Here is a 26,419-nt window from a genome sequence, read left to right on the forward strand (position 1 = left end):
GTAAGTAACTTGGTTGATGAGTTGCTCTATTCTGACCAATTGTGGGTGGGGCCAGAAGCTTTGATTGGATCTATCTAATGGTATGCAACTACAAAGTTTTGAAAAGGCAAATCATGTATTTTTTGCTGCTCTGGTATAACCTTTCATAACATTTTGATGAGTTAAAATACCTAGCTAAGTATTATGTAGCATTAATTCAAAATAAACAAAATATTCTTTCAAGCTTACCTTACCTTGAGACGTTTATTCCTGTAGTCTTTCAAATAAAAGTTGTGGAGAACTGGGAAGCTTTGAATGGCTGGAGTCAACTTCTCGTGCATCTTGCACTTGACAAGCGGAATTACTGCTGATGAAACAAAATCACATCTGTATGGAAACAAGGAAGCACAGAAATCTGATTTGGTGTTGAGGGCTAATGACTGTTAGAAGTTCAGCAGTTTTCTCGAATGCCAAGCTTGTTGCCCATCCACACATCAGCCGAGTTTACCTGGTCACTCAGCTCTGTAGGAAATGAATGGGCCTCTGGTGACTTGTTGGTGTGAACGCAAAGTTAGTCTTCCATTTGGCAAGGTGATGTAAAATTCCTTGACTTTTTCATGACTTTCTATAACTAAGTCCTTTGTGGTTTGTTAAGTGATATTTTGGGATGAGCAGTCAGTTGGGCAACACTCAGCCAGTCTTCTTACATTACTGATACCATGTATTTTGGAAATGAGGCAGTGGGTCCAAGGGCCCAAGGGTCAACACATAAATGACCATGTAAGCTTCAGGGTTCCCACTGTGGCCTTGATGTAAAATTCCATGACTTTCCGTAACTAAGCCATAGCACTTCCATGAGCTAAAACTGTTCTTCCTTCGTGGCTTGTTCATGTTGTTTTTCAGTCTGGTTTCCACTCCAGTTGGGCCGAAATACATCTAATGTAATGAATGTGTGAAACAAGTTGGAAAACACATTCTGCTATATTCCTGGAAAGTGACCCATTTGTAAAATTCCCTGACTTCCCCAGTGGATTTATCACATTCTCTGATTTTCCCTGGCTGGAATACATCTCAAAATTCCATAAATGCCATGACCACTGGGAACCCTTGTATTTAGGCTTCCTGTCATTGGCCGCTCACATTGTCAGTCAAGCTGTCCAGTGAATGATTTGACCTCATCTGCTGGCCGGGAAGCTAGGAAGTTCTGGAGGCCAGATTGGAGTTGTTTGGATAGGTAAACTAATGTTTGTCAGAGCTAATGGCGTTTGCTATTGACTTTGTCTCCTGATTCATTTGCACGTTAATGATGGTAACTCTGTTCAGCCAACAGGGGATGCCAGGCTCATTTTGTATCCAAATTAATTTGAGGTCCAACTCTGGCCTGACTTTATGCACAGTGATCAAGTTAGCCAAACAGTGCTCAGCGGCACAGCAGTAGTTACAGTATGACTAGTGTTTGATTTATAGGCTGTGTTTTCTGCAGTGTTATGGAAGCTACTTTAAGTCTTTTACAAGCTACCAGCTACTTCACACTGGAAGAAGTTGAACTATAGCAAAGCTTCCCTCAAGAGAAATCTAGTTATGTTAAATGACCTAAAAAAAAGAAGATCAATCAGCTTTGTAAAAATGATCATATCTACATCTGCAATGTTATATAATACAAAATCACATGACTGCAAAAATAACACAGATTAGGATGTTAACCAAAATAGTTTATTTATTAGAAACTAAGTGAAGGAATGTTGAATGTGTTTCTAACTTGCCTGCCAGAGGCTAGAGTCAAACCAAATGACATAAAGTATCTGGCCTCTTCACAATGTAACTTTCTGTTGAAAATAGTGTCCATCACTCCCACACTTACACTCAGCCTGGACCTAAACCCAAACCAAACTACACTATCTGGCTTCAGCACAGAGAAAAGTGGAAGGAATGCTAACTTTCTGTTACTTTTTCCACTTTTTGTTTCTTCCGCTTTTTCTTTTTCTTTGTTCGCAACTGTGTGGTTTTAAAGTGCTTTATAAGTATATTTGATTTGATTTCTGTTGGATGCAAACATACTAAGAGGGTCTTTGTAACATCTGAGAGGTAAAACAATGACAAGTAACGAAGTAGCTAAAACAATCAACTTGCTTTTCTTTCCCTTTTTGTTTTATAGCCAGAAATAGTTGACAAAAAAGTAATAAACTACCAAAACCACTATCCAAATTTGAACTAAGTTGAACTACCAAGCTAGTACAAAATGTAGTAAGTATTGGTTAAGTTTAGTGTACCATTAGTGTATTTCAACTGGCATATGGGTGATCATGAGAGAATTTTCATTTTTAGGTGAACTATTCCTTTAATAACATGTTGTGAAACTGCTTCCCAATGCTGGTTGTCTGCATGGCTAAGGATTGTAAACGCTGGAGTTTGTTTAAATATCTGGCAAGATAAATCAAGCGCACCTCAACCTGTTCAAATATTTGAACCTGTATTCAATCCAGATCTGTAGCCAAGAAGCGAGATAGACACTACTGAATCATTAAACATAGGTGTTGTTGACAACATTATTTGTCCTCATGAGTAAAGTTTGATTTCATGTATTTATACATGCATTGGAAAGCCATTCCAATAGTATGGAAACTGGGAAATGCCTGTCACATCATAAACATCCATACAACATGAGTATTGCCTCAAAAGGCAGTAGGCTCTGACTGTTTTTAACCTTTCAAAGAACAAATATAGTAAGTTTAGGTTTGTTTTCAGATATGTGTATAAATATTTGAATTCATATTTTTAAATCAGTGTGCTGCATCTGAATGTTGGATTTCACAAGATGCTATTAATGACCAAATGGCAATATACATCTATACATCTGTGGAAGTTTAGAAGTTTATTTAGTCTGAGGGCATAACTGAGCAACCAGAACACACACACACATGCAACACACACACTCGCTCTCACTCTCTCTCTCTCTCTCTCACACACACACACACACACACGCACACACACACACACACACACACACACACACACAGCAATCAAGTGTGTGACTACAGATACACCCTAGGTATCCAGGTACTAATTTCACTACATGGAATTAAATGAACTACTTCTTGCAGTATAGTTCAACTAAACATTTTTTTGCTATAAAAGAAAACAAGGGAATTGCATTTTCATCCATTTTTTTTTTTTTTTTTTTTGTCTGCTGCTCGTGTTTTGATTCAACCTCCTTTGACCCCACGCCTCCACTTTTTTCTTTATTTTTTCTTTCATCCTGACCGCTGAAGGCCCAGACCACTGTAGTAAGCTCACACATATTTAATCATCGGTACTGTTCAGATCATAACTTAATGGCCGTTTCAATGGTATTGTATAAAGAAAAACACAATGAAATTATAATTCTCCGAAAACTCTGAACATTTTAAGAAAACTACTATCTATGATAATCAGTATAATGGAAAAACACCAGTGTTCTCAGTTCACCAAATATGTGCTGTGCTTTTTGTAGGAAAATACTATCGCATCTAAACAAGTTGAGTACTGTAATAATTGCCGCCTTGAGCGGAGCGTCCTCCAACTAATTAGAATGAGACATTTACCCCAAGGCGCTCAACTGAGCTGCATTTTCCTCTCATGAAGGGTGGAAATTAAAAGTACTGGCCTCCTCATTAATCACCGCAGATGATCATTTTGATTTTTTCTCAGCATTTTTGCTTTATTTGACAGCTTACAATCAAGAGTCCATAACTGGCCTTGTTTTTCGAAGCCCCTGTGGAAACCTGGTAGAGATAGTTCCTCTACTGCCCTGTACTGGAGTTAGCATGCAGCCTACTATCACACAACATAGCGTATGCTAAAGCGTTAGCATGGAGCCTACTATCACTCAACATAATGTATGCTTAAGTGTTAGCATGGAGCCTAGTATCACTCAACATAGCATATGCTAGAGTGTTAGCATGGAGCATCAAACTCAAGGAGGTCTGGAAAACTTCTCGACAGAAAATGCTGGATAACGAGAACTTGCCGAGCCAGAAGCAACCATTCGATTGGGTTCGAGTTTGAAAACACGCACCCTGGAAATGGCACCTCTGTCTGGGTAGAAACAATTTTCCTTTTTTAAATGTAGCTACACTAACAATAAAAATGGATGGAAACTTCAGAGATATATGAAGAGAGTATGAGTTGATGAAGCCAGGTTCTTAGCTTGAAGACTCTGCTCCAAAACAGGGATGTAATAGCATGTTTACCAACAGGCTATGGTAAAAGTAGATTTATCAAACCTTGTCAACAGCCTGTGATGCATACATGGGAGTAGAGTAGTATAGTTTTAGCAGTCTGTCCTCTCACGCCAATAATGGTGGAATAGATAGTCGTTCTAAAGGCCAAAGGGACTGACACTACATATGAACACGCAAATAAGTGGGGAATGTTCTGTTGTCTTCGGGACTAATTGCTAGTAGGACAACACACCAGCGTTATTGTTACAACCCCGGCTCAAGGGCAATAACATAGAGGAGTCAAACCCATTTAAGTTGTAGAAATGATAATTAAGTTTATTGTAACATATACATAGATAAATGAAACAGGAGAGGATGGTGGAGGCTGGAGACCCTGCTACTGCAGTGTCGGCTGCAAGGACAAAGAGAGAGAGCAACTCATGGTCAGACGGCTTTTTACGCCCAAGGAGTACACCGGGCCCAGGTGCACTCCATTGGCACTGATGACGACCCTGCCCACCAGGCTCCTGCAGGACAGACAAACATGCACAGTACCAACAAGCAGAGCAGGAGGGTCGTCACAGTTATGCTCCACCATAGCGCAATTTTATTGGTTTGAAGCGGTTTGAAGCATGATGACATCCCACAGCTTCTCCGCCCTTTTCGAACCAACTGTTCTGCTTGAATTTCTCCAGACCTCCGTTTGTTTGACACAGAGTTCTGCCTATGCGAGATTAGCATGGAGCCTACTATCACTCAACATAGTGTACGCTAAAAGTGTTAGCATGGCGCACCAGAGCCAATGATCTACCGGGGACACATGGATGATTTTTGTGTCTATGTTCTTGACACAACAAATAACACAACAGGTAAGTTGACCAACTTACCTGGTGCATTCCTTTATATGACTGAACTATTTCAAGCGGCCATAGAGAGAGGAGGTTCACTATGCATGGGAATTGTAGTTGAACCAGACTAATGTTAAATGCTAGTGATCTCACTCAGTCTTCTGCCTTTGTGTGTGATGTGAAGAAACGGAGTACAACAGGAATACAAGAGTCTCCGTTTCCATGAGTTGAAGAGAGAGAGAGAGAGAGAGAGAAAGGTTCCCTCCTACTCTCATTCTCATAGCTCTCTAACTCCTCTCTCTCAGTATACACACACACACACACACACACGCACACACTTTTGTATTACCATCCCCGCAATCCTAACCCTAAACTAAACCTAATCCTAATACTAACCAATTCACCCATCAAAGTAATAACCTGTAACATTTTCATATTAAATAAATGTCATCACTCAGAAGGTCTAAAACTCAAACTGGTTCTCACAAGGATAGAAGTACAAGCACACACACACACACACACACACACACACACACACACACACAGGGCAGGCACTCCCCTCTCCATTCAGAAAGTTAACGGTTTGTTTTTCGCAGACAGGAATGCTTTGCAGCCTGCCACTCCCCCCCCCCCCCCCCCCCCCATCACACAACACACCCCTTTACCCCCCCATTCCCTCCACCACCCCCATTCCCTTCACACACTGGTCGGCATGCCAGTGTGTGCCGGTGTGTAACAAGGTCTCTCTCTCTCTCTTTTCTGTTGCTTCCCTCTTTCTCTTTTACTATGTGAAGTACTAGGGATCGGTGCCGCTCGTTTTGTCTCGGGTATCGCAGTTTGGTGGTGATGGTGAACTAGTAAGTTGGCTTCATGTGGTTTATTGATATGTGTTTGGTCAGTGTTGGCCAGAGGGTGTTTATATGTGTGTGTGTGTGTGTGTGTGTGTGTGTGTGTATCCCATGTGCAGGTTGGCTATCTCAGTGCAATTACTTATTCTTTTGTGTCCCGTCTTTCTGTCTGTTGCGCTTTCTAACTCCCTTACTTTTTTATGTCTGTCTGCCATTGTCTGTCAGTTTGTGTGCCTGCTTCCTCCCTGCATGGTCATTTCTCCTTTAATGAGCCATATAGTAAACCCTCCACCCCTCCCTCCCTCCCCTATTCCCCCCTCTTTCTACTGTCATCCTCAGACTCTATCACTCTATCTCTGACACTATAGACTAGATGTCATATGGATAGATGTCTGTCAGCATGCCAGTTTTTCCATGCAGATGAACATCTTCTTGTGTTTCCCTGGATTGGTTCATTCTATTGTGTGGTGGATATTCCCTTTGTTCTGTCTGTCTAAGGCATGAGTGCTGAAATCGGCACGGGGAGGGGAGAGGAGGGGAAAACAGAGGGGAGATGGGAGAAAATTGGAAAGGAGAAGAGGGCTTCCCAACTCCGGATCTTTAGCCTCAGTCTGGATTGTGAAATGATGTCTTTATGTGTGTCAATTTTTTTGACCCTGGCCATTAAATAGCTGGATAATTGGCCTTTTGGCAAGTGCCACGTGTTGCACTGGTGGCACTTTTTGAGTTGAAGCTGTCGATAGCTGACATTTTGTTTTGTTTTGCTATTCACAATGTTTAAATTTGACAATTTTCATGCCAAAAATGTACAGTTATTCGGTGTTTCACCTGAAATGTGTTCTTGGCGGGGTGAAAATTGCACAACTGAATCTGCGCTTATTGTACTGGCTGGATATGCAAAAACAGTGGTGTGTGGACCCAAGGGCAAGCTCGCTTTCAAGCCAAGAATTTCAAATGCAAAGTTTTTTTATTTTTTATTCTGCATCTGACTAATAAAATGACACACATGACTGCAAACTACCTTTGCTTTCCCACCTGCACCTAGTGTTGATCAGTTCTACGATAAATATACAGTAAATTAAACGGCATCATTTCAGTAGTAGTGTCAAAGTGTTCGCTCGGGCTCCATCTTTGTAACACCACCCGGGCAGCATGTTCGTGACTAACAAGACAAGACTGCTGTCTCTATGAATGGGGAGTCGTCTGTATCTAAAGTTCTGACATACATACAATCATTTGCTCATCATACATTTGTCATTGTATCACCTGTCAACAGTCATGTCATGCATGCAGTCTACAGCAGGGAGCTGAGGGTTATGTATCTGAGATTATTATGTTATTAAATTATTTCAAATGTAGGCTATTAATAACGGTTGCTGGCAGAGACGGTTGATGTTGCCCCCAACCTCCGTTAGTTGTCGTAAAGAACAAAGTTCTGCGGCAGCATGAACCTGAAAGTATTTTCAACGGATTTTCTTTTTGATATGCACACAAAGGTGCGTCGATTGGCCACTTTCACTGATGACATGTTTTACTTTGTCGGAGCCGCCATTTTTAGTGTTACAGATTTTGTAGTAGAGACTAGGGCTAAAGACAGCTGCTTACTAAGACTGTTTGTAAGCAGCAATTTCAATATTCAAATTTCAGTCGAATGTCAAAAAAGTATAATGTATTCCAACCCCAACCTGCCCGTCAAATGTGTCATAAACAGCATTTTCATATATTAACTTACAGCCAGTTGAACTGAACGCATTACTGGCTCCTCATGCCTTGGCTTGACTCCATAGACTGTCATTCTCTGTCATTCTCACGATCTTGCGATCTCTTCTACTAGCTTGCTAGTTCGTTTTTAGCACACTCATGCTTGCTAGCGGCATCATGGCAGTCTGGCGAGGAGATTACTACTCCTCCTAACTAAAGATATTTGGAAAGAATCAACAGAACACCAACTAAAATCATTCATCATCATCATCATTTCATTTCATTTGATTTCATTTCAAATCTTTCAAGAAACTGAATAACGGAAAGACTGCATGCTCGCTGTGAATCAACTCCAGATAGAATCTCTATCTGTTTAGAACGCATTGTCCATTCATTGCACCCTGATTTCATGTGTCATTATTATGTAAATGTTACCATTAATATTAAAATTTCAGTTGAATTTGACTAATTTCAGTCAATTCATAGTCATATTTGATTATTAGGTGAAACTGACAGCCTACAGCTTACAGTTTAGCTGTGTCAGAATAACCTAAATTTGCAAACAAATCTACCTTATCTTATTTACTTGTAGCTATGAGGCCACTATAATTCATTATTGCATGATCTATTTGACTTTTTCTAATGGCTTTACTTTCTTGGATATGTTTTCAGAACTTTAATCCTGAGCTCTTCTTTATGCATCTTTTCCTTATCTCTTTCCATTTGCATTGATTCATGTTGTCTGGGAAGGCATGTGTGGAAAGAATAATAATTATTTTGCTCATGTGTCTGCCTGACAGAGATCTGGTTCAGGGGCAATGTGGGAATAGTCCAGATAGTGATAGAGAGTGATAGGGAGGGCGGTGAGAGAATGCATAGGTATGCATGTGATTATGTTATTATGCCCTAGTTGTGTCCTTTATTCAAGGAAGCAAAAAAGTAAAAGAAAGAGTTCCTGATAAGAGAAAAGAGGGCGATAGAGAGAGAAGGGGAGATAGGAAGAGAGAGCGAGCGGTGCAGCTGTGTGCCTCTTTAAGATTCTTGTTCTCTACCTCCTCTTGCCGGGGCCAAACCGGCATCATTAGCTTTGGCAAATTACCCGAGCGGCCATTGTGGCGTGGCCATGGCACGTTAGTGTGTCTTTTTAACTGTGGCTAAACTCAGTCTATTCACTTGTAAAAGAGAGCAGCCATTGGCAGATAGTTGGCAAGTTGCACAGAGAGGCCATTCACCCCGGTAGGAAGGAGCTGAGAACGCCGCCTCGGAAATGGTCCTCTCTGAATATTTTGATGGAGAGACTTTGGATGCCCTCTCAATGTCCATTTGCTCCCCCATGAACTGACTTAATTGCTAATTAATATAAAAAAAATGTATAGGCGATTGGTTAGTTACAGTCACGTAGAAGCTGCTGTACTGTAACATTCAGCGAGGACGAAGGTCAAAGGTTTTTATTCGGGTATCTGCTCTTTTGGTAGCAAAGCTGTTGTTTTGTGACCCCTTTTTGTTCCAGGAGGAATTTTGGGGTTAGGAATCCCGAGGGGGGCTGGGGGGAGGGGGGGGGTTCACTGTTTCCTTTAATGATAGCTGGATGGGGTCCAAATCCTCTGGAGGAGAGAGTTTAGACAAGAGCGTGATATAGAAGGGTCAGACACTGGACTCCTTTCTATTGTTTTGGATGCCAAGGAGGAACAAATTAGAGGGTTTCTGAATTGAGAAATAATTACATGTAATTAATTTCCCTGTCATATATCATCTCGGTAAAGAGGATTTGTCGGGATTTTAATGGCGTTCACTTAACACGTACGCTCTGTTTCAGCACTGCTCTGTTGGTAATCCTTGTGGAAGTGATATTCAGCATTTTGCATTCTCTATATGGTCTTTGTCCTATTTTGTCATGGTCCTTTCAAATAATTTGAGTGGTAATAATCTATTACCCAAAGTTTGGAGATAGTTCTTAGCTGATATCAACAAACTGTAGTAGGAGTTATGAGAGGTAAGGTCCAGAATGCATACTCTCTATTTTTAGGGTTAAAATAAAAATTACCTAGCAGTAAATACCTATTTAATTAATCAGGTAAAAGTAAAATTACAGGCTTTTTTTTCTTTTTTTTTTAAATACTCGTACTTAAAAGTAGCATTGTTTTACAATTCTACTCAAGTACAGTAAATTGACTTGTGCCCTCCTATCATCATTAGTAGAAGTTTTCTGCAATTGTGATCATGTCACTCTCTCTGCTTTCCCATGATGAGATAAAGGGTAAGAAATGTCCAAAAAGGAAAACAGAAAAATGTTAGTTCAGCCTTATCACTGTACAGGGCTGGTATACCTTTTACTGAAGAAATCAAAACAAATGGAGCAGCATCTGACCGCTAGTCATATATAAGTCAGAGGAAAATGAAGGGGCAGGTAAACACTCCATGTATGGACATAGGTCTTAAACAGTGAAAGCAGTGTTTGGGCAGAAAGTAAGCAGCGGGTTGTTTTTATTGCAGGGGCAGGTTAAGGATTGACCCGGCTTAGTGATGCTCTCACACAGCTCGAGGAGTGATGGTTAACAGGCCACTTTCTGAAACTGGGGAGACAGTACTTAACTTTTAGGGCAATTCTAGCCATGATTTGGTCAACACAACTGATTTTCAAGATCACAGTGGGTTTGTGGATCTTGTAATGTAATCTCTCTCCTGCTGATTCATTTGAGACCATCTCCATCATTTCAAACGTGTTTGATTTGTACCACTTGAATTTGGACAAGTCTTGGCGTCCTCTTGTAGAGTGAACTGGTCAACTGGTCACTCAAATCTGAATGGAGACCGGTGATAGCCAATGACAGTTGAGTGTGACAGAAGGAACAAAAATACAGGAAGGGTGGAAAGAAAACTGGTTGTACATAAATCCAACTGATTGTAAAGTGTGTGTTCCCTAAATCTAACTGGTCGTCTAGTGTCTGTTCGCTAAATCCAACTGGACGTCTAGTGTGTGTTCCCTAAATCTAGCTGATCGTCTAGTGTGTGTTCGCTAAATCCAACTGGTCGTCTGGTGTGTGTTCCCTAAATCTAGCTGGTCGTCTAGTGTGTGTTCCCTAAATCTAGCTGGTCGTCTAGTGTGTGTTCCCTAAATCTAGCTGGTCGTCTAGTGTGTGTTCCCTAAATCTAGCTGGTCGTCTGGTGTGTGTTCCCTAAATCTAGCTGGTCGTCTAGTGTGTGTTCCCTAAATCTAACTGGTCGTCTAGTGTGTGTTCCCTAAATCTAACTGGTCGTCTAGTGTGTGTTCCCTAAATCTAACTGGTCGTCTAGTGTGTGTTCCCTAAATCTAACTGGTCGTCTAGTGTGTGTTCCCTAAATCCAACTGGCCGTCTAGTGTGTGTTCCCTAAATCTAACTGGCCGTCTAGTGTGTGTTCCCTAAATCTAACTGGCCGTCTACTGTGTGTTCCCTAAATCTAACTGGCCGTCTACTGTGTGTTCCCTAAATCTAACTGGCCGTCTAGTGTGTGTTTCCTAAATCTAACTGGCCGTCTACTGTGTGTTCGCTAAATCTAACTGGTCGTCTAGTGTGTGTTCCCTAAATTTAACTGGTCGTCTACTGTGTGTTCGCTAAATCCAACTGGTCGTCTAGTGTGTGTTCCCTAAATCTAACTGGTCGTCTAGTGTGTGTTCCCTAAATCTAACTGGTCGTCTACTGTGTGTTCCCTAAATCTTAACTGGTCATCTAGTGTGTGTTCCCTAAATCTAACTGGTCGTCTACTGTGTGTTCCCTAAATCCAACTGGCTGTCTAGTGTGTGTTCCCTAAATCTTAACTGGTCATCTAGTGTGTGTTCGCTAAATCCAACTGGATGTCTAGTGTGTGTTCCCTAAATCTTAACTGGTCATCTAGTGTGTGTTCCCTAAATCTAACTGGCCGTCTACTGTGTGTTCCCTAAATCTAACTGGCCGTCTACTGTGTGTTCCCTAAATCTAACTGGCCGTCTAGTGTGTGTTTCCTAAATCTAACTGGCCGTCTACTGTGTGTTCGCTAAATCTAACTGGTCGTCTAGTGTGTGTTCCCTAAATTTAACTGGTCGTCTACTGTGTGTTCGCTAAATCCAACTGGTCGTCTAGTGTGTGTTCCCTAAATCCAACTGGTCGTCTAGCGTGTGTTCCCTAAATCCAACTGGTCGTCTAGCGTGTGTTCCCTAAATCCAACTGGTCGTCTAGCGTGTGTTCCCTAAATCCAGCTGGTCGTCTAGCGTGTGTTCCCTAAATCCAACTGGTCGTCTAGTGTGTGTTCCCTAAATCTAACTGGCCGTCTAGTGTGTGTTCCCTAAATCCAACTGGTCGTCTAGTGTGTGTTCCCTAAATCTTAACTGGTCATCTAGTGTGTGTTCCCTAAATCTAACTGGTCGTCTAGTGTGTGTTCCCTAAATCTTAACTGGTCATCTAGTGTGTGTTCCCTAAATCTAACTGGTCGTCTAGTGTGTGTTCCCTAAATCTTAACTGGTCATCTAGTGTGTGTTCCCTAAATCTAACTGGTCGTCTACTGTGTGTTCCCTAAATCTTAACTGGTCATCTAGTGTGTGTTCCCTAAATCTAACTGGTCGTCTACTGTGTGTTCCCTAAATCCAACTGGCTGTCTAGTGTGTGTTCCCTAAATCTTAACTGGTCATCTAGTGTGTGTTCGCTAAATCCAACTGGATGTCTAGTGTGTGTTCCCTAAATCTTAACTGGTCATCTAGTGTGTGTTCCCTAAATCCAACTGATCGTCTAGTGTGTGTTCTCTAAATCTAACTGGTTGTCTAGTGTATGCGCCTCTATAGCGCAAGATGAAAAAATCTGCAAATGCCAGTCATTAAGTGTATAATTTCCAATCTCTTCACAATCAGTTAAGTCTTGTAGTGTTATCCCAGCACAAGCAGCTGCATGGTAAGAAGCGGGTAGAGAAATTGAATGAATGAACTTTTCTCAGACACCCTCATGACTCCAGTAAAAACATTGCTAGACTTGAATGTATGTAGCCTTTACTTGCTCCTCTAGTGTTTTGTGAGTCTTACAATGCTAATTTCCTTAAAAATCAAAAATCTGCAATTAAAACAAAAAATGTCTCTTTCTCTACAGTTAATGGGGCTGCTGTAGTAAATAGGGGCCAATATTCTTAACTCAATATACACAAGTATGTTATTCCAAACACAACACAGAAACAGTTAATAATAATGATTTCCCCTTTTCCCCTCCAATGGTAGATTAGTTGTCTTCACATAATGGGCTTAGCTGATTGTCAGAGTTGTGAAGGATCACAAGTTTGGCAGTTCACCAGTTTGCTGCAGACTTGTTAAGCCCTCGTAGGAACATGGAACCTGTTCACTGTGGGAAACCCAGAGCTATCTCCCTGGACTCTCAGCTTCTCCCACAATCCCATGCTCAGACAGTCTTAATGGTTCACCCATGATAGGTCAATGCTGTCAATCCTCTACTCAACTACAGAGCAGCAGGAGTATTACATCAATGTGCCCAGGGATGGTTGGCTGCTAACGGCCCCTGCTGGACTCGAATCCCACCAGAACCTTCTCTCCTGTCTCTTAAGCTATGTTCAGACAAGCAGCTCAAATCCAATTTTTTCGCAGATCCAATACGAGTGATATTTTTTCTAAAGTCTGAACACTAAAAAACCTTTTCAGATCAGATTTAAACCACATTCATTGGTGGTTTGAAATGCAATTCGAATTCGATCTCTGAAAATGAAACTCAGACACTTGGATTTCATATGTTTTTGTCATCACTCTCCACATCAGATGTATTGGACATCCTTGCGACAAGAAGAGCATATATCCCCTCTCCTCTGTCATTTGCATTCTTTTGTTCTGCACCGCCACTAGCAAATGCATCATTAAAACAGTCAGAATAAGCAATGCCCAAACTTCCATGATACTAGCTTGTTGCAGCACCCAGTTGTTAGACTGTTCTTAGCCACCGTGCACATGCCTGTGTCGTTACTACGACAACCAGTGTCACAGTGACAGCAAATGATTATACTGTCTAAACACACAAATCTGATCTGGTCACTTGTGAATTAAAATGTGGACAGTCAGCCTTAAAGATCAGATTTGAAAAGCAAATTGGATTGCTGTCTGAACATAGTGTTTGTACTGTCGAAATAAAGAAAAATACCAAGGGAAGTTTCCACTTTCCACTCTCTAAAAAGATTCTGCATCAGTACAACGTTACTATCAGAAGTGTCACTAAAGAAACAAGAGCAGCTGACTGACATCTCTCGCTGTTCTCCCTCATTCTACTGAATGGGCAAACCCCAGAACATTATGCCTCTCCCCGGCCAGCCTTTGCACAGTGAGAGGTGCATGGTCACATAACAAAAGCAAGGCCAGCGGTGGAGGCTCTGTGCCTATCGCTTCATTAAGCAGCAATGTCGGGCCCAGCAGGTTTGAAGGGCCTCTACCTCCACACACACACACACACACACACACACACACATACACACACTCATTCTTCAGACAGACATTCACTGCCTCCATTTTCTCAGCTCCCCTTGCAGCTGTGAGGAAACCGATTTTAGGGTTAAAATAGAAAAACGTGAAATTAGAATGGTAGAAGTTGCTTTGAAAGAGCTATGATGCCGCTAAGCTATGAAGTTGCAGTAGCTTAGCAGAAGCTAAGTTCAACTATGAGAATTTTGTCAATAAATGTGAAATTTGCATGGGAATTAGTGTGCGGAATCCTTCTTTATTTTGAACTAGTTAAACCTTTGCCTCCAGCACTTTTCTAAGAAATCAAAAGTGTGTGCTTGTTCAACTTATCTATCTCTAGGACTATAAGTTTTAAAAATGTTAAATTTATTTTAATGTGGTAATTTGTAAAATCCAAGTTTTTTTTAAAACTTTGTTGTTCAGTGCTCATTGCTGTGGTGATTTTTTATTTTGTGTCCAACTTTGTTGTTCAGTGCGCATTGCTGTGGTGATTTTTTATTTTGTGTCCAACTTTGTTGTTCAGTGCTCATTGCTGTGGTGATTTTTTATTTTGTGTCCATCTTTATTGTTCAGTGCTCATCGCTGTGGTGATTTTTTATTTTGTCTCCATCTTTGGTGCTAAGCGCTCATTGCTTATTGCACAGAGAGAGAGCGAGAGCAAGAGAGAGAGCAACTTTCCTCCCTCTAACTAAAACAGATAAGTAAAAAAACAATATTTAACACTACTGCATAAATAATGCAAAACCAGCAGTGCAATCAAACTATTCCTCCTCTCCTCTCTAATCGATTCTCAGATGCATCACAATTTATTCTTGAACGATTCTGCATCAGTGCAGAAAACTCAACAATTTTAAAAACTTATTTCACAACATTATGACTGCCCCTTTCATTTTTTAAGACTGGGTTGTATGAACTGACGCCTAAACCAATTGGATGATGCTACGTGAACGGATGTAAAACACACGTGTACGTCTTGTTTACATTCAGGTGAAGCTATGAAGCAGAGGGAAATTTGCAAACAAACCGGTAAATGTAAGTATTTTTCACATAAACCGGGGCATGTGCAGATAAACCGTGGATATGCAGGAATTTTTGGCGAGCTATTTGTACATTTACCACATCGCTGGTAAATGTACAAACTGACGAGTCCATGTATACATCTACAACACTGTAAGTAAATGTACAAATTGACTGGTACATGTGCGCATTGACCGTTTTTCCACATAAACGAATCAACAAATGTTGTGTGTAATTTTTGGCATATTCAAATATTGTATGTTTCTGAAGAGTTTTACTTGTCAATTGGCAAATGAATACAGTTGTATGTTACTCCTCTGTGTGCAAACATTACAAATTTAAATTAACCGTTTGCTGTATCGAAATACATGTAAAACTCCTGTTGGCTGTCACAGCCTTTGTACAAAAATATTACATTACAGAGTTAAGTTAAAGTTCAAGTTAAAATATCTTCAATCCAGTAAATCAATAGGTAAACAAAACCAGAGGTAGGGCTCATGTGTTTCAACAGAGGATAGGTTTGAAGGGGTATTCTAATAGAAACTTAAGGCTGGGTACACACTACATAACTTTTGAGGCTGATTGCGCTTCAGTGTTTGATTTTTAACAGATTTTTAGGTCCAGAGCAGGTCGGCGAGATGATCTTGTAGTGGGTGAGGGTTCAGAACTTAAATCTCTTGCCTTGTCTCCTGATCGAGTCTTCGTGTCTTCCTTTAGTGTGAGCTGGTCAGCCACTCAAATCTGAAAGGAGACCTAGAGAAGGAAAAAAATACAGCAGTAGTTCCACCTCTGTGTTTGTTTTGGTTACGTGTTGCAGGGCTTTGTGTTTTCGTGGCATGTGGGGATTTCTTGGCGTTAGACCTCGGATACTATGTGTTTTCCTCATCTTTACCTCATTAAGTGTGTGATCCATAGATCCAACTGGTTGTCAGTTCAGTCAGACACACATATCAAAATATAAAGTTAAAAGATTATTTTTTTGGCATCAAGGCTCTGTATCTTATCACTCCCTGTAAAGCATATTGAGCAGCAGCAAGAGAGCACAGGGAGCGATCAATGCAAATCCCCCCACAGGGATCATGGAGAACAGAGCAGCAGTGTTGGCAGCAATAGGCAGCAGCAGCAGCAGCAGAATGAGCAGGTAAACACAGGGGTATACTGTATAAGCTGGACTATTAGGAAGGAGCTCTCATGAGCGGGAAAGAAGATCACCAGTTGGCTGCCTGAATTCGCTCGCAGGCTTCGCTTCATTTGTGTTTGCCTGTATAACGCAAGATGAAAAAGTCAGACAAGCCAGTTGTTAAGCGTGACGTCTAATCTTTTCAGTTTGTTCACTCATGTAATGTTTTCCCACCTTTAAGTGATGTCCAACTTTGGTTGTACCTTGGGTTGTGTAGCTTCCTGGCCATAATATAAGCCCCAAAATCGGCTATTATCTGTTATCGGTTGCTCCTGTGCTCCGTGAGGGACGATTGGAGAATACCTTTTTTTTCCTCTCTCCATTCACTGCCATTGTATGGCGAAACAGGTCTCAGAATTAGCAAATAAACAAATGCGAACAAAGCAGATTCTGACAAAATATGAAAAAATGAATTTATTTATGTTATTATTTAATTTATGTTTATTAAACCTTTCAGTTTGAACAAGTGTAACACCGAAATCCGGTCGGAGGAAACTTATGCCAATGGAATGAAGAAAATGGTATGTTTACATATTGGCAGAATCTGCTTTGTCAAAGTCCTGTCTCCCACTTTTTTTGGGGGGTGTTGGGGTTATATCATAGCCAAGAAACTACACAACTCAAGTTAGTACCAAAGTTCAACATCACTTTAAGTGTCCCATGTAGATAAAGAATCAGTTTCTTAGCTCTTCAATGCAATCACAACAGAAAATTTCACCCTTGCCTTTCACAAAGAAATGTGGAAAATAAGATTAACAATTTGACAGGAATACCACACGTCTCCACTGATGACATGGTTTCTCTAAAATGGGTTTAGAAATGTACAAGGGACATATTGACTTGTTACACATAGTTGTGGTAGTTGTGGCAATGGCCCATAATGATAACTTGCGAGACACATCTTAGCTCATAGCAGAGGGAAATGACCTAAAACAGGTCAGGACGGGAAATCAATAAAGACTTACTATAGTCCTTATACACATACACACAGCTGTGATTCCCCAGGAACACTGGTTTGGTAGCTGGTTTGCAGGCAGGTTAGGAAGATCACTTAGTAATCAATACAACACAACAGGGAATGGCTGGCAATATGTCACTGGGGTTGTATCTGTCCTAAAATAAACCAAGAGTATATAGCAATCTAAGTAGAAGGCAATGCAGATTCCCCTATTAAGTCCTAGTATATTGGAAGGGGAAACTCTATCAAGGCTAACGTGTCTGTAGAAATATACCGTTTAAATCAGCCAAAGTTTTGAGGGAATAATTAGCCTAAAAGATATTGCGAGGATTGACATAAGCTTTTCTTGACCATAAGTCTTTAGGCAAGGAATTTCCAAAGAATTGTAGCTTCCCCCGAGGTAAAATCTTACCATGATAACACATTCCACTGTTCTCTTGCCTTTCTCAATTATAGTTTGATGGGCAGTGCAGGGAATCTCCTGCATTGATCAGGCTGATATGTTTCAGGTCAAGTCCCTTGTTCTCTAATTAGGAAAATTCCAGTCAGTACAGCCCATCACACCAGGATCACACAAATGAGGCATTTCCTCAGAGACACTGAAAAAGGAACGATTGATTGTGGTGGAGGGTCGACCTCTCGACTCCCAACCACCTTGAGAGACAGGGTCAGCTCTCGGCCAATAACAGAGTCGACACTTGGTATCTGTCAATTCCGCTTCTTAGACCAATTAAAAAATATATATCTTTTTACATTAATTATTATTCAGATTTCTTAATTTGCATGAATTAGCTTTAGGCTATTCCCTAATGAAACAGTTATGTCATAACCTTTTAGGTAGCGCATACACAGCGGTCTCAACTGTCGCTTCTTCTGGTTTAATCTATAGGAGTTGAGGAGTTGATTCCAGTGACTCCAGAAATTTAGCAGTCCTGCACCACTAATGACTGATCGCAAATGGATTTACAACGCTTGTAATAGCCTGAAAGATTACACACGTTCTTGACAATTGGTTTCCATGGACAGAGTTGAGATTCTGAGATGTTTGTGCAGCACATGTTGGGGACTGTCCAGTGTGTAAACCATTCTGTGGAATTTACAAAGGAGTGATGGTACCGTAGCTCAGATGGTCGAGCAAGGCACTAACACTGACAGGGCTGTGGGCTTTAACTGCAGCCAATCATACTAAAAACGAATGCACTCATGCACAAATCTTATATGTCACGCTGTAAAAAATATAGTTGGCATGGTTATTCATTTGACCTGGATTTTCTTATGTTAGCAGGCACATGGTGGTGAGATAAGAGCTAAATCTGTCAGGTCTAGTCTACCTGTTGGCCTCTTTTTTGGCATCACTGAGGGAACTTGTCAAAATTGTTTTTTCAGCACATCACTGCTGGTTCTCCCATGCACTGGCCAAATGTTGGATAAATGGGAATAGCAGTCTACCTTCCCCTTCCTTCCAGGGGAATTTTTACCCTTTTACTATGACCCCTGTGCCCAGTTGCCCTAATAGACAATCTTCTATAGATGAGCAGATTTTATATGTACATAAAGGGATTTTGGTGTCGACACAAAGAGCCTTTATCTGGCTCAAAGTTCAGACACTTTGTTGTCATCTTTACTCCTCCACCCCCCCACCGTCTTTGGCTGAGGCTTTTCTCTGGATGGGTCTCTCCAGTCATAAAGGGCTCTGTCGATGCACTCCTGTTTCGAGAGTCGGCATTAGAGAGATTTGGCGGCTCTGGCCCATTGAGTTGGATTAGCCATGACCGAGTCCTGCTGACATGGGGGGGCTGGACACTCAGAGCAGATAGAAAGAGCCCACGGTGGGAGCACTGGGCCGGGAGAATGGCAAAACTATTTAAAGAGAGAGACAGATGGATGGACAGACAGACAGACAGAGAGAGAGGGAGGGTGTGTAAGTGTAGGCTGGCGTTCGACACATGGGTTTTTTGAAGGCCAATTCCAATATTTTTGGATTGAAGCTGCCAATAGGTGATATTTTGTGTCAATATTCATTATTTTTTTATTTGACCATTGTCATGCCAAAAAAGGATTCAGTGTTTGAATATTCAGACACTAAAATTCAGAACCCCAGGATAATAAAATAAATTGAAATTGAAATTTGACCATATTCACACCAAAATATACAGGTATTCAGGTGTTTTCCCCACAACAACAGCAGTAATACGAATAAGAATAATAAACAAAATGATTCATACTTGTGTGGAATCTGATCAAATTGTTACATTAGAATCAATTCAGGTTAAGGGCTTCCCATAGACAACACAATTGATGTATGCTAGTTCTGTTGGCTCTGCCGGAAATCATCCAAGTCAATGGAGGAGCTCCGTAACGGAGTAGAAACGCAACGCCACCTTGTGGACAGTGGATCCGTTCACAACAAAGTGACGGATACTTTGAAAAATTTCAAACTACGCGTTGGCAGCGGGCCGTCAGAATCGGAAATGATGGTTAGCATAACAACTAGGAAACAATATATGTTCTCAATAAGTTAATCTTTTTTAATAGCCTACATATTTTATTACTTTACTTTTTATTAAAGACGTTTGTAGTGACGATCTATAACATAAATAAAACATTGTGATTATTATTTTCAATTAAACTATGTTCTCACTCTAGAGCTAGAGCTGCTGTTGGCTTGGTACTTCGCTACTTTAGCTCTACGTAGCTAGTGCTAGCTTGTTTCGAGTTAGTACTCCTCCTCACGCAGGAATTTTTCTTATGTAAAATTTAAGTAACAATACTTCTACTTGAGTAGAATGTTTTTGTACCCCGCTAGTCTGTTTTTTCTTCTTTGTATATATCTTTTTCCCTACATACAGACGGGCCTATGAGGTGCAGAATAGCAGTCTGCCTCTGTTGAGATTTATGCCCATGGTGCATTGGGCATGCAGATGTTGGCATGGAGGATCTGTGCAGAGGCTTGAGGCCAACGGCATAGAGCCAGCTTTCTCTTTACTTGTCTACCTCGCTCTATATCTGTCTACCTGTCATTCTCTCTGTCTCTCTGCCTCTGTCTTTTGTCTCTTTCCTCTCTCTCTTTTTCTCTCAGTCTAACAGTCTTGATTTGTTCATTCTGTCATTGTACATCTGTCTTACATGCAGGCGTTAAAGCTGAAACTAATGTTATTGTTTTTTTGTTTTTTTTCTTATTCAGCTCTCTGTCTTTCTCTTTTCTTTCTTTCTTTTTATGTTTGTGCTGTTGCTATGGTTTTGTTCATTTTATTCTGACCGAATCCCAACATATAATGGGTGTTGAGGGCTTTAGGTTTGGTATTAGGGCTCAGTAATTGGCTCTCTGTTGCCTAGGCTTTGGAATTAGAGGTGGTGGTTGTTTATGCTGCATAACCTTTTGACCCCATGAGCCTTTGTAAGGTCACTGCACTATCATTCAACCCCGACTTTGAGTTGTGCAGCCACCCACTCTTCAGTCGGGGTAGGCCATCATAACAGATTTACTGTATACAACAGGAAAAAAAAAAAAAAAACACTAATGGCAATAACACCACCACCCTCTTTTTCCACCAACCAATGCCACAGACTTTCAGACGACAACATGAGTATGCAGTGCTCAATGTACAAACATGTTCTAGTGTGAAGATTTAAATAGAACAAAGGCTGCTTTATGTTAAGCATAGTGTTGTATTTAAATCTTAACATTTGTAAATTGAACATGTGACGATATGCTTATCTCCTCATACGATTTGCGATATGGGGATCACGATTCGATACAACCATGATATGATGTAATAAATAAAAGTTCAATGATGACAGAATTATGTTTATGGGCAGGATTATGTTTATTTCTGAGCCACAAATCTTTCTAGCAATGGCATTGGCTTGTTAGAATGTAAACAACAATTTAAAAATGTCTTTACAAAGTGCAAATAATATAATTTGGATGGTGAATTTGTGATGGGCAAGCATCTCATTTGTGATTACTACAGCAGAATAAAATGGAGCTAATATTGCGATTCATTTTTCTGCCCCACGATACGTATCGTCACATTTTTGCATTGCGATATATTGAATTTCAATATATTGTCCCATCCCTAATCAATTTACAAATATGTTAAGATTTAAATAGAACTGTAAATGATTTCTGTTTGGTAAGAAGGGCTTTTGCAATGCAAAACATTAAGCAAAGTGATTTTACACTATAACACTACTTATAACAAATTTCAATTTTTCAGCTGATTTTGATAAATACTGTTTACTAGAATACTTTTGGGCAAGATAATTGTACCATGAAAATTTGATAGTGGTGACTAATGTTTAATGGTCAGCAATTTTATATGTCTTAGATATAGCACTGACACATTTCTGCAATTTGTGCCGCCAAATAGAAGATATTGGAGCCCACAAAAAAAAACATCCCACATGCCTTATAATTACCACAAGGAGGCTGACGTTAATGTTTTTTTCCAGTCGGTAGTTTTTATTTGTAAATCCAGTAAATCTGCGGTTACGTGTACATAGCATGGGGCTACAACATTGTTCAGCCAATCACAACTCACCAGCCTCCTCCCAAGCCAAGCTACTGTTAGCCCGCTTAGCACGCTAGCTTTAAACAAACTCTTTGTTAGCCAGCAAGCTAACCCTATTCAGTCCCACTACAAAGGCAATTCTGCATGTAGTTTTAGCATATCTGAGAATGCGTGCAATGCAAGAGTTTTCCTTTATCACTGAATCTGAATCAGTGTTGTAGCTGTCACTTCAGGTGATGATTGACATTGTGTCAGTGGTGATCGATTCTCACTGGCCATGCGCTTTCATTGACAGCTATCTCTTCTGCTCCCACAGGTGTGTCCCGAGGACCTGAGAGAGGACTGGATGTGGTTGTAACTATGGTTACGTCTGGGTGGGGGGCGTGGCCCCTCCCCCCCTCTGGCCTTGTGCTTGTCGTCTGTCTGTCCGTCTGTCTGTCCCAGCAGCCTGATACAAAACCTACAGACTGCAACAGAAAGGAACATCCCGCTGTCTCCTACCAAGGTGAGTACATGAATCAAAGTGTGTTTTGTCTTACGTTACAGAAGGATTTCCTGTCTCCATCCATCCACCCATCCATCCATCCATCTGTCCATCCATCTATCCATCCATCCACCCCAAGGGTCCAAAACTGGCCTTGCCTTTTGAAGCCAATATAGAAATCCTGGAGAGACCCTCTATTCCCTTCTACCTGCTGGCTGCAGAGCAGGTTCAAGCTCCACCCACTTCAATATAAGTTAATGGAACCAAGGCCCATCTTCTATGTAGAAATCGCATTGTGGTTGTATCGAATCGTGAACCCCATATCATGTATCGAATCGTATTGTGAGATAAGCATATCATCCCATCCCTAATAGTCTATGATCCATTTTCCCCAGCAACTTCCTCCAGGTCCTCCTACCAGGCATGCTGGGAGATGTATTCCCCCAAGTGCCTCCTCCCAGACATGGTGGGAGATATTTTGAAAAGTCTGTTTCGATGTGCTACCTGCTGCCTGTTTGCTTCCTGGTTGGATCTGCGCACTAAAAACATGTTGTTGCCATATATGAAATGGAGCTGCATTGCATTTACACTTGAATTTTATGTGTTTTTGCTCTATCCAAACACAATCCAATTACCCAGGATGCATGTTATCGCCAGCTGTAAAGGGGATAGTAAGAGGATAAGTAACAAATTCCAGAGGTCAAGTCATATGACTTGGACTCAAGTCAGACTCGAGTCACAATTTTAATTGCTTGAGATTTGACTTGATGCAGCAAGAGAAAACTTGATACTTGACTTGGGTTCTGTTGACTTGGGACTTGACTTTGACTCTGATGACTTGAAAAGGTTTCTTAAGTCTTAACAAAAGATCTTGTGTTTGTGTAAATGACTTAGAGTGAAAGTGATGAGATTTGTTTTCTGAATTTGTATGGAATGATTGAATTTACTGAAGTTGAAACTGATTATAGAAATCAAACTCATGATGCTCTTACCAAGTTTTTATCCTATTAAAACCATATTGCATTGAAAAGTCCTAGATATTTAGTTTTCTTTAAGATATTAAATTGATACTGGACTCTTGATTTGTTCTGACTTGATTTGGTGTTCTACATTTAGACTTGAGACTTGACATTAATGACATGGACTGGACTTGGACTTGACTTGATGTTCTACATTTAGACTTGGGACTTAACTTGATATGTGCACCTCAAGACTTGAGACTTGGGACTTGAGCAAAGTTAACTTGGTCACACCTCTGACAAATTCCTATTTACCCTATGTGTAGTTTTGAGATTGAGTGCTTGAAATTTATGTTTCAACCAAATTTTGTATGCTGAATGGCTGTTTTTTGTGTCTTTTTGAAAGTGCGCCATAGACTGGCAAACCTCTCACTCTATACTCCTCTTCCTCTGCTTCACAGGACAGAAGTGCTCCACTCACATCTTTTTATTCATCAGGGATGTGATTTTTTTTCTCGGGGTTTCTTTTTTGGGGAATTTAAGTTATTTTGGACACTCAACTCCCATGAATGTTTTGAATGTCACAGTTTTCTTGCTTTTATCACATCCCTAATTCATAATCACCTTCCCTCTCTCTCTCCCTCAGTGGCCCCACTGTCAAAAGTCTGATAGAGAGGCACTTTGAAACTACTGCCATTCAAACAGCATACATTGACAGAAAATAAGAGGGAGCATTATCACCCACTGAGCCTGCTTCAACTTCAACAATAACTACTTACAGGGATAGAAAGAGATAGCTTTCTTTTCCTTGTATCCTTTATGTCTTTTGCTGCAATCCAGAGATGTCAGAAAGTTGGAAATTCTGCCTTCCTACTAACAAAAAAGTAGGAAAAATGCAAATTGACAGCCCTTCAAGTTGGACTCTTGTCAACTCTTGTCATGTCTCATGTTGATGTTTACCTTAAAGCATAAGTCTGGCGATTTTGGACCTATATATAATTTGTCTCTTACATACCTGTAGTACTATTAAATTTTTTGACATGCCACATTTGGTCTCATTGTTAGCAGCAAGAGGCTAGTAACAGGAGCTTGCCATTTCAACCAACAGCTGATTCAGAGGTCAATATTCTCTGTGGGTCCAAATACTACAGGTATGTAAGAAACAGATTATTTATAGGTCCAAAATCACCAAATTTATCCTTTAAAACAACAACTAGCCTGAGGCTAAGCTAACCGGCATCCATAAAGCCTCCACAGGCGCTGAAGAACCAGCTGGCAAATCCAGCCAATCTGCAGTCTGTTTAGCTTTGCTGTTCTTTCTTTTCCTACTGCTTTCCTCCATTGTTGCTGTTGCTATGACTTCACTGCTCTGTGTCGTATTGTTCTCTGCTGTGTATTGCAGCTTTAAGCTTGATTTTCAGCATTGGATAACCTTAAATACATCAAAAGACCAGTGTGGTAAATGGTTAAATATAGAAATTTGAAATGTAAATGTTGCTAACATTCTAGTTACTAGTTAGCTAATGTTGCCAGATATCATTGACATTATGCTAGCTCTTGCACTGGGGAAAGAAACCAGCCACACTTTCCCATACTTCCCACTCTCTGTTTTTTTCCAAGCTGGACCACTGGAACGCACTCTGTAATTACAACCTACCAGCTGGGAATTTCCAACTTCTGACTTAAAATGGAAAGCAACATCTCTCTGCTGAGTCTCCCTCCATCTGCTGTACTGTTTGACAGGATTTGTTTGTCTAATGACAGCCTCGGTTTCTGATTCCCTGAGGAGGTCAAAGGGCAAGGAATTAGGAAATAATTGCCACTGTCACTTTGCTATAACACTTGTTGTTAGAAAGCTGTCAGTCGTCTTTCACCAGGTTATCTCTGCTACTGCGCATTAAGATTAGTGTTTGTGTGGGTGTGTGAATATGAGTGTGTGTATGGTTGTCAGTTTTGACTGCCATTCCACAGGCCACAGTGTAGAAGTGCTCAAAAGCAATTTGGACTCTATACCTTCCTCTGGAACACCACTGTTCGAATGATGGTTTGTATTCATGTTCTGTTTACTGCCCTCATTCTTTTCTTTTTTCTTTTTTTTTTAATCTCAACTCAAAGTGGCACAGGCATCCAAAGCCATTCAAAGTGGGAGTGAGGTGAGATGAGAATAATGGTTCAATATGATTTCAAATGCCACAACCATCTTGGAGAAGTTTTAGAGTGGTCATAACCTTCTAAAGTATAATTTCACATTTCAGAGGAGATTAATGAGGCATAATTACTGCAATGCAAGAGGTGGTATTTGGTTTGTTATATGGATAATAAAGGTCTGGCAGTGTAAAAAGCTCTTATAAATGAGCATTAATGGGGCTTATTAACAACTCACAAGTGTTGATCTTGTTCACCAAGGCTTTCAATAGGATACATTAGAAGGTGCCACTATCAATTGAATGAATATAATCCTCAGTGGGCTGTCTAAGTGTGTTCATTTTTTAGAACTGTCCTTGCCAATTCTTCAAGACATTTAATGGGCTGAGATATAAGAGGAAAGGCAGTATTGCAAAAGCAAAGCCATAAAAATAAGGTTGTTGAGCTTGAGCGTGAATTGGAAATTGTTCTACAATATATGAAATGGATATATGTTTTGAATGCTGTGTCTATGGCCTCACTCAGTGTCCCTCTTTAGCAGTCTAAAAACTGCGCAAGGGCATTTGATGGTGTTGTTTTGACTGGATGTCAACTTGTAGTGTTTGCCTGGTAAACCATGCTATTATTTCTCTGGGTACATTCATCCCACAGGCTGTCCATCTAATGAACTTGGCTAGCATTAGTTTACCTTAAAGCAATATTCCACTTAGTTTTAACATGGGGGTTATTTAGCACTTGACCACCATGAAAACCAGAATATAAACTAATCACCAAGATTGGCTGCAGCTGGATGAGTTTGTAGCATTCAGATTTTTACTTCCCATTCATTTGAATGAGGCCACGAAAATAGCCTTAAAACTTACATTTAACACATTTGTGAACATATTCAACAACCTATCTCGCTGCTATGATTTTTGACTGTGGGTCCAATGTTTTCGAACATAATTTTGCCAAATATCATTTTTATTGATAGTAAAGAACATAGCGGAGGGATACCATTTAGGAGAGAGAGCTCCTGTTTGGGAGACCGGAACTACATTTATTTTTCAATACTATTTTTAGTGTAAACTAAGAATAAAAATGCAAAATGATGAAGGGCCCAAGCTTGCTTAATTGTCTTAAAAGCAGGATCT

The 26,419-nt window shown here is 40.5% G+C and overlaps 1 protein-coding gene across 1 annotated transcript in view; it reads left to right on the forward strand.

Moving 5' to 3' along the window:
- Positions 1-26,419, forward strand: part of LOC139925399 (semaphorin-5B-like) — a 79,492-nt gene that overhangs the window by 9,334 nt on the left and 43,739 nt on the right. Inside the window, exon 2 of the mRNA XM_071916750.2 lies at positions 22,015-22,203. Within this exon, the coding sequence (XP_071772851.1) occupies positions 22,059-22,203 (145 nt within the window). The 5' untranslated portion in view covers positions 22,015-22,058. The remainder of the gene's footprint in view (positions 1-22,014; positions 22,204-26,419) is intronic.

This window comes from Centroberyx gerrardi, chromosome 21 (assembly GCF_048128805.1).
Source record: "Centroberyx gerrardi isolate f3 chromosome 21, fCenGer3.hap1.cur.20231027, whole genome shotgun sequence".
Taxonomy (NCBI): Eukaryota; Metazoa; Chordata; class Actinopteri; order Beryciformes; family Berycidae; genus Centroberyx; species Centroberyx gerrardi.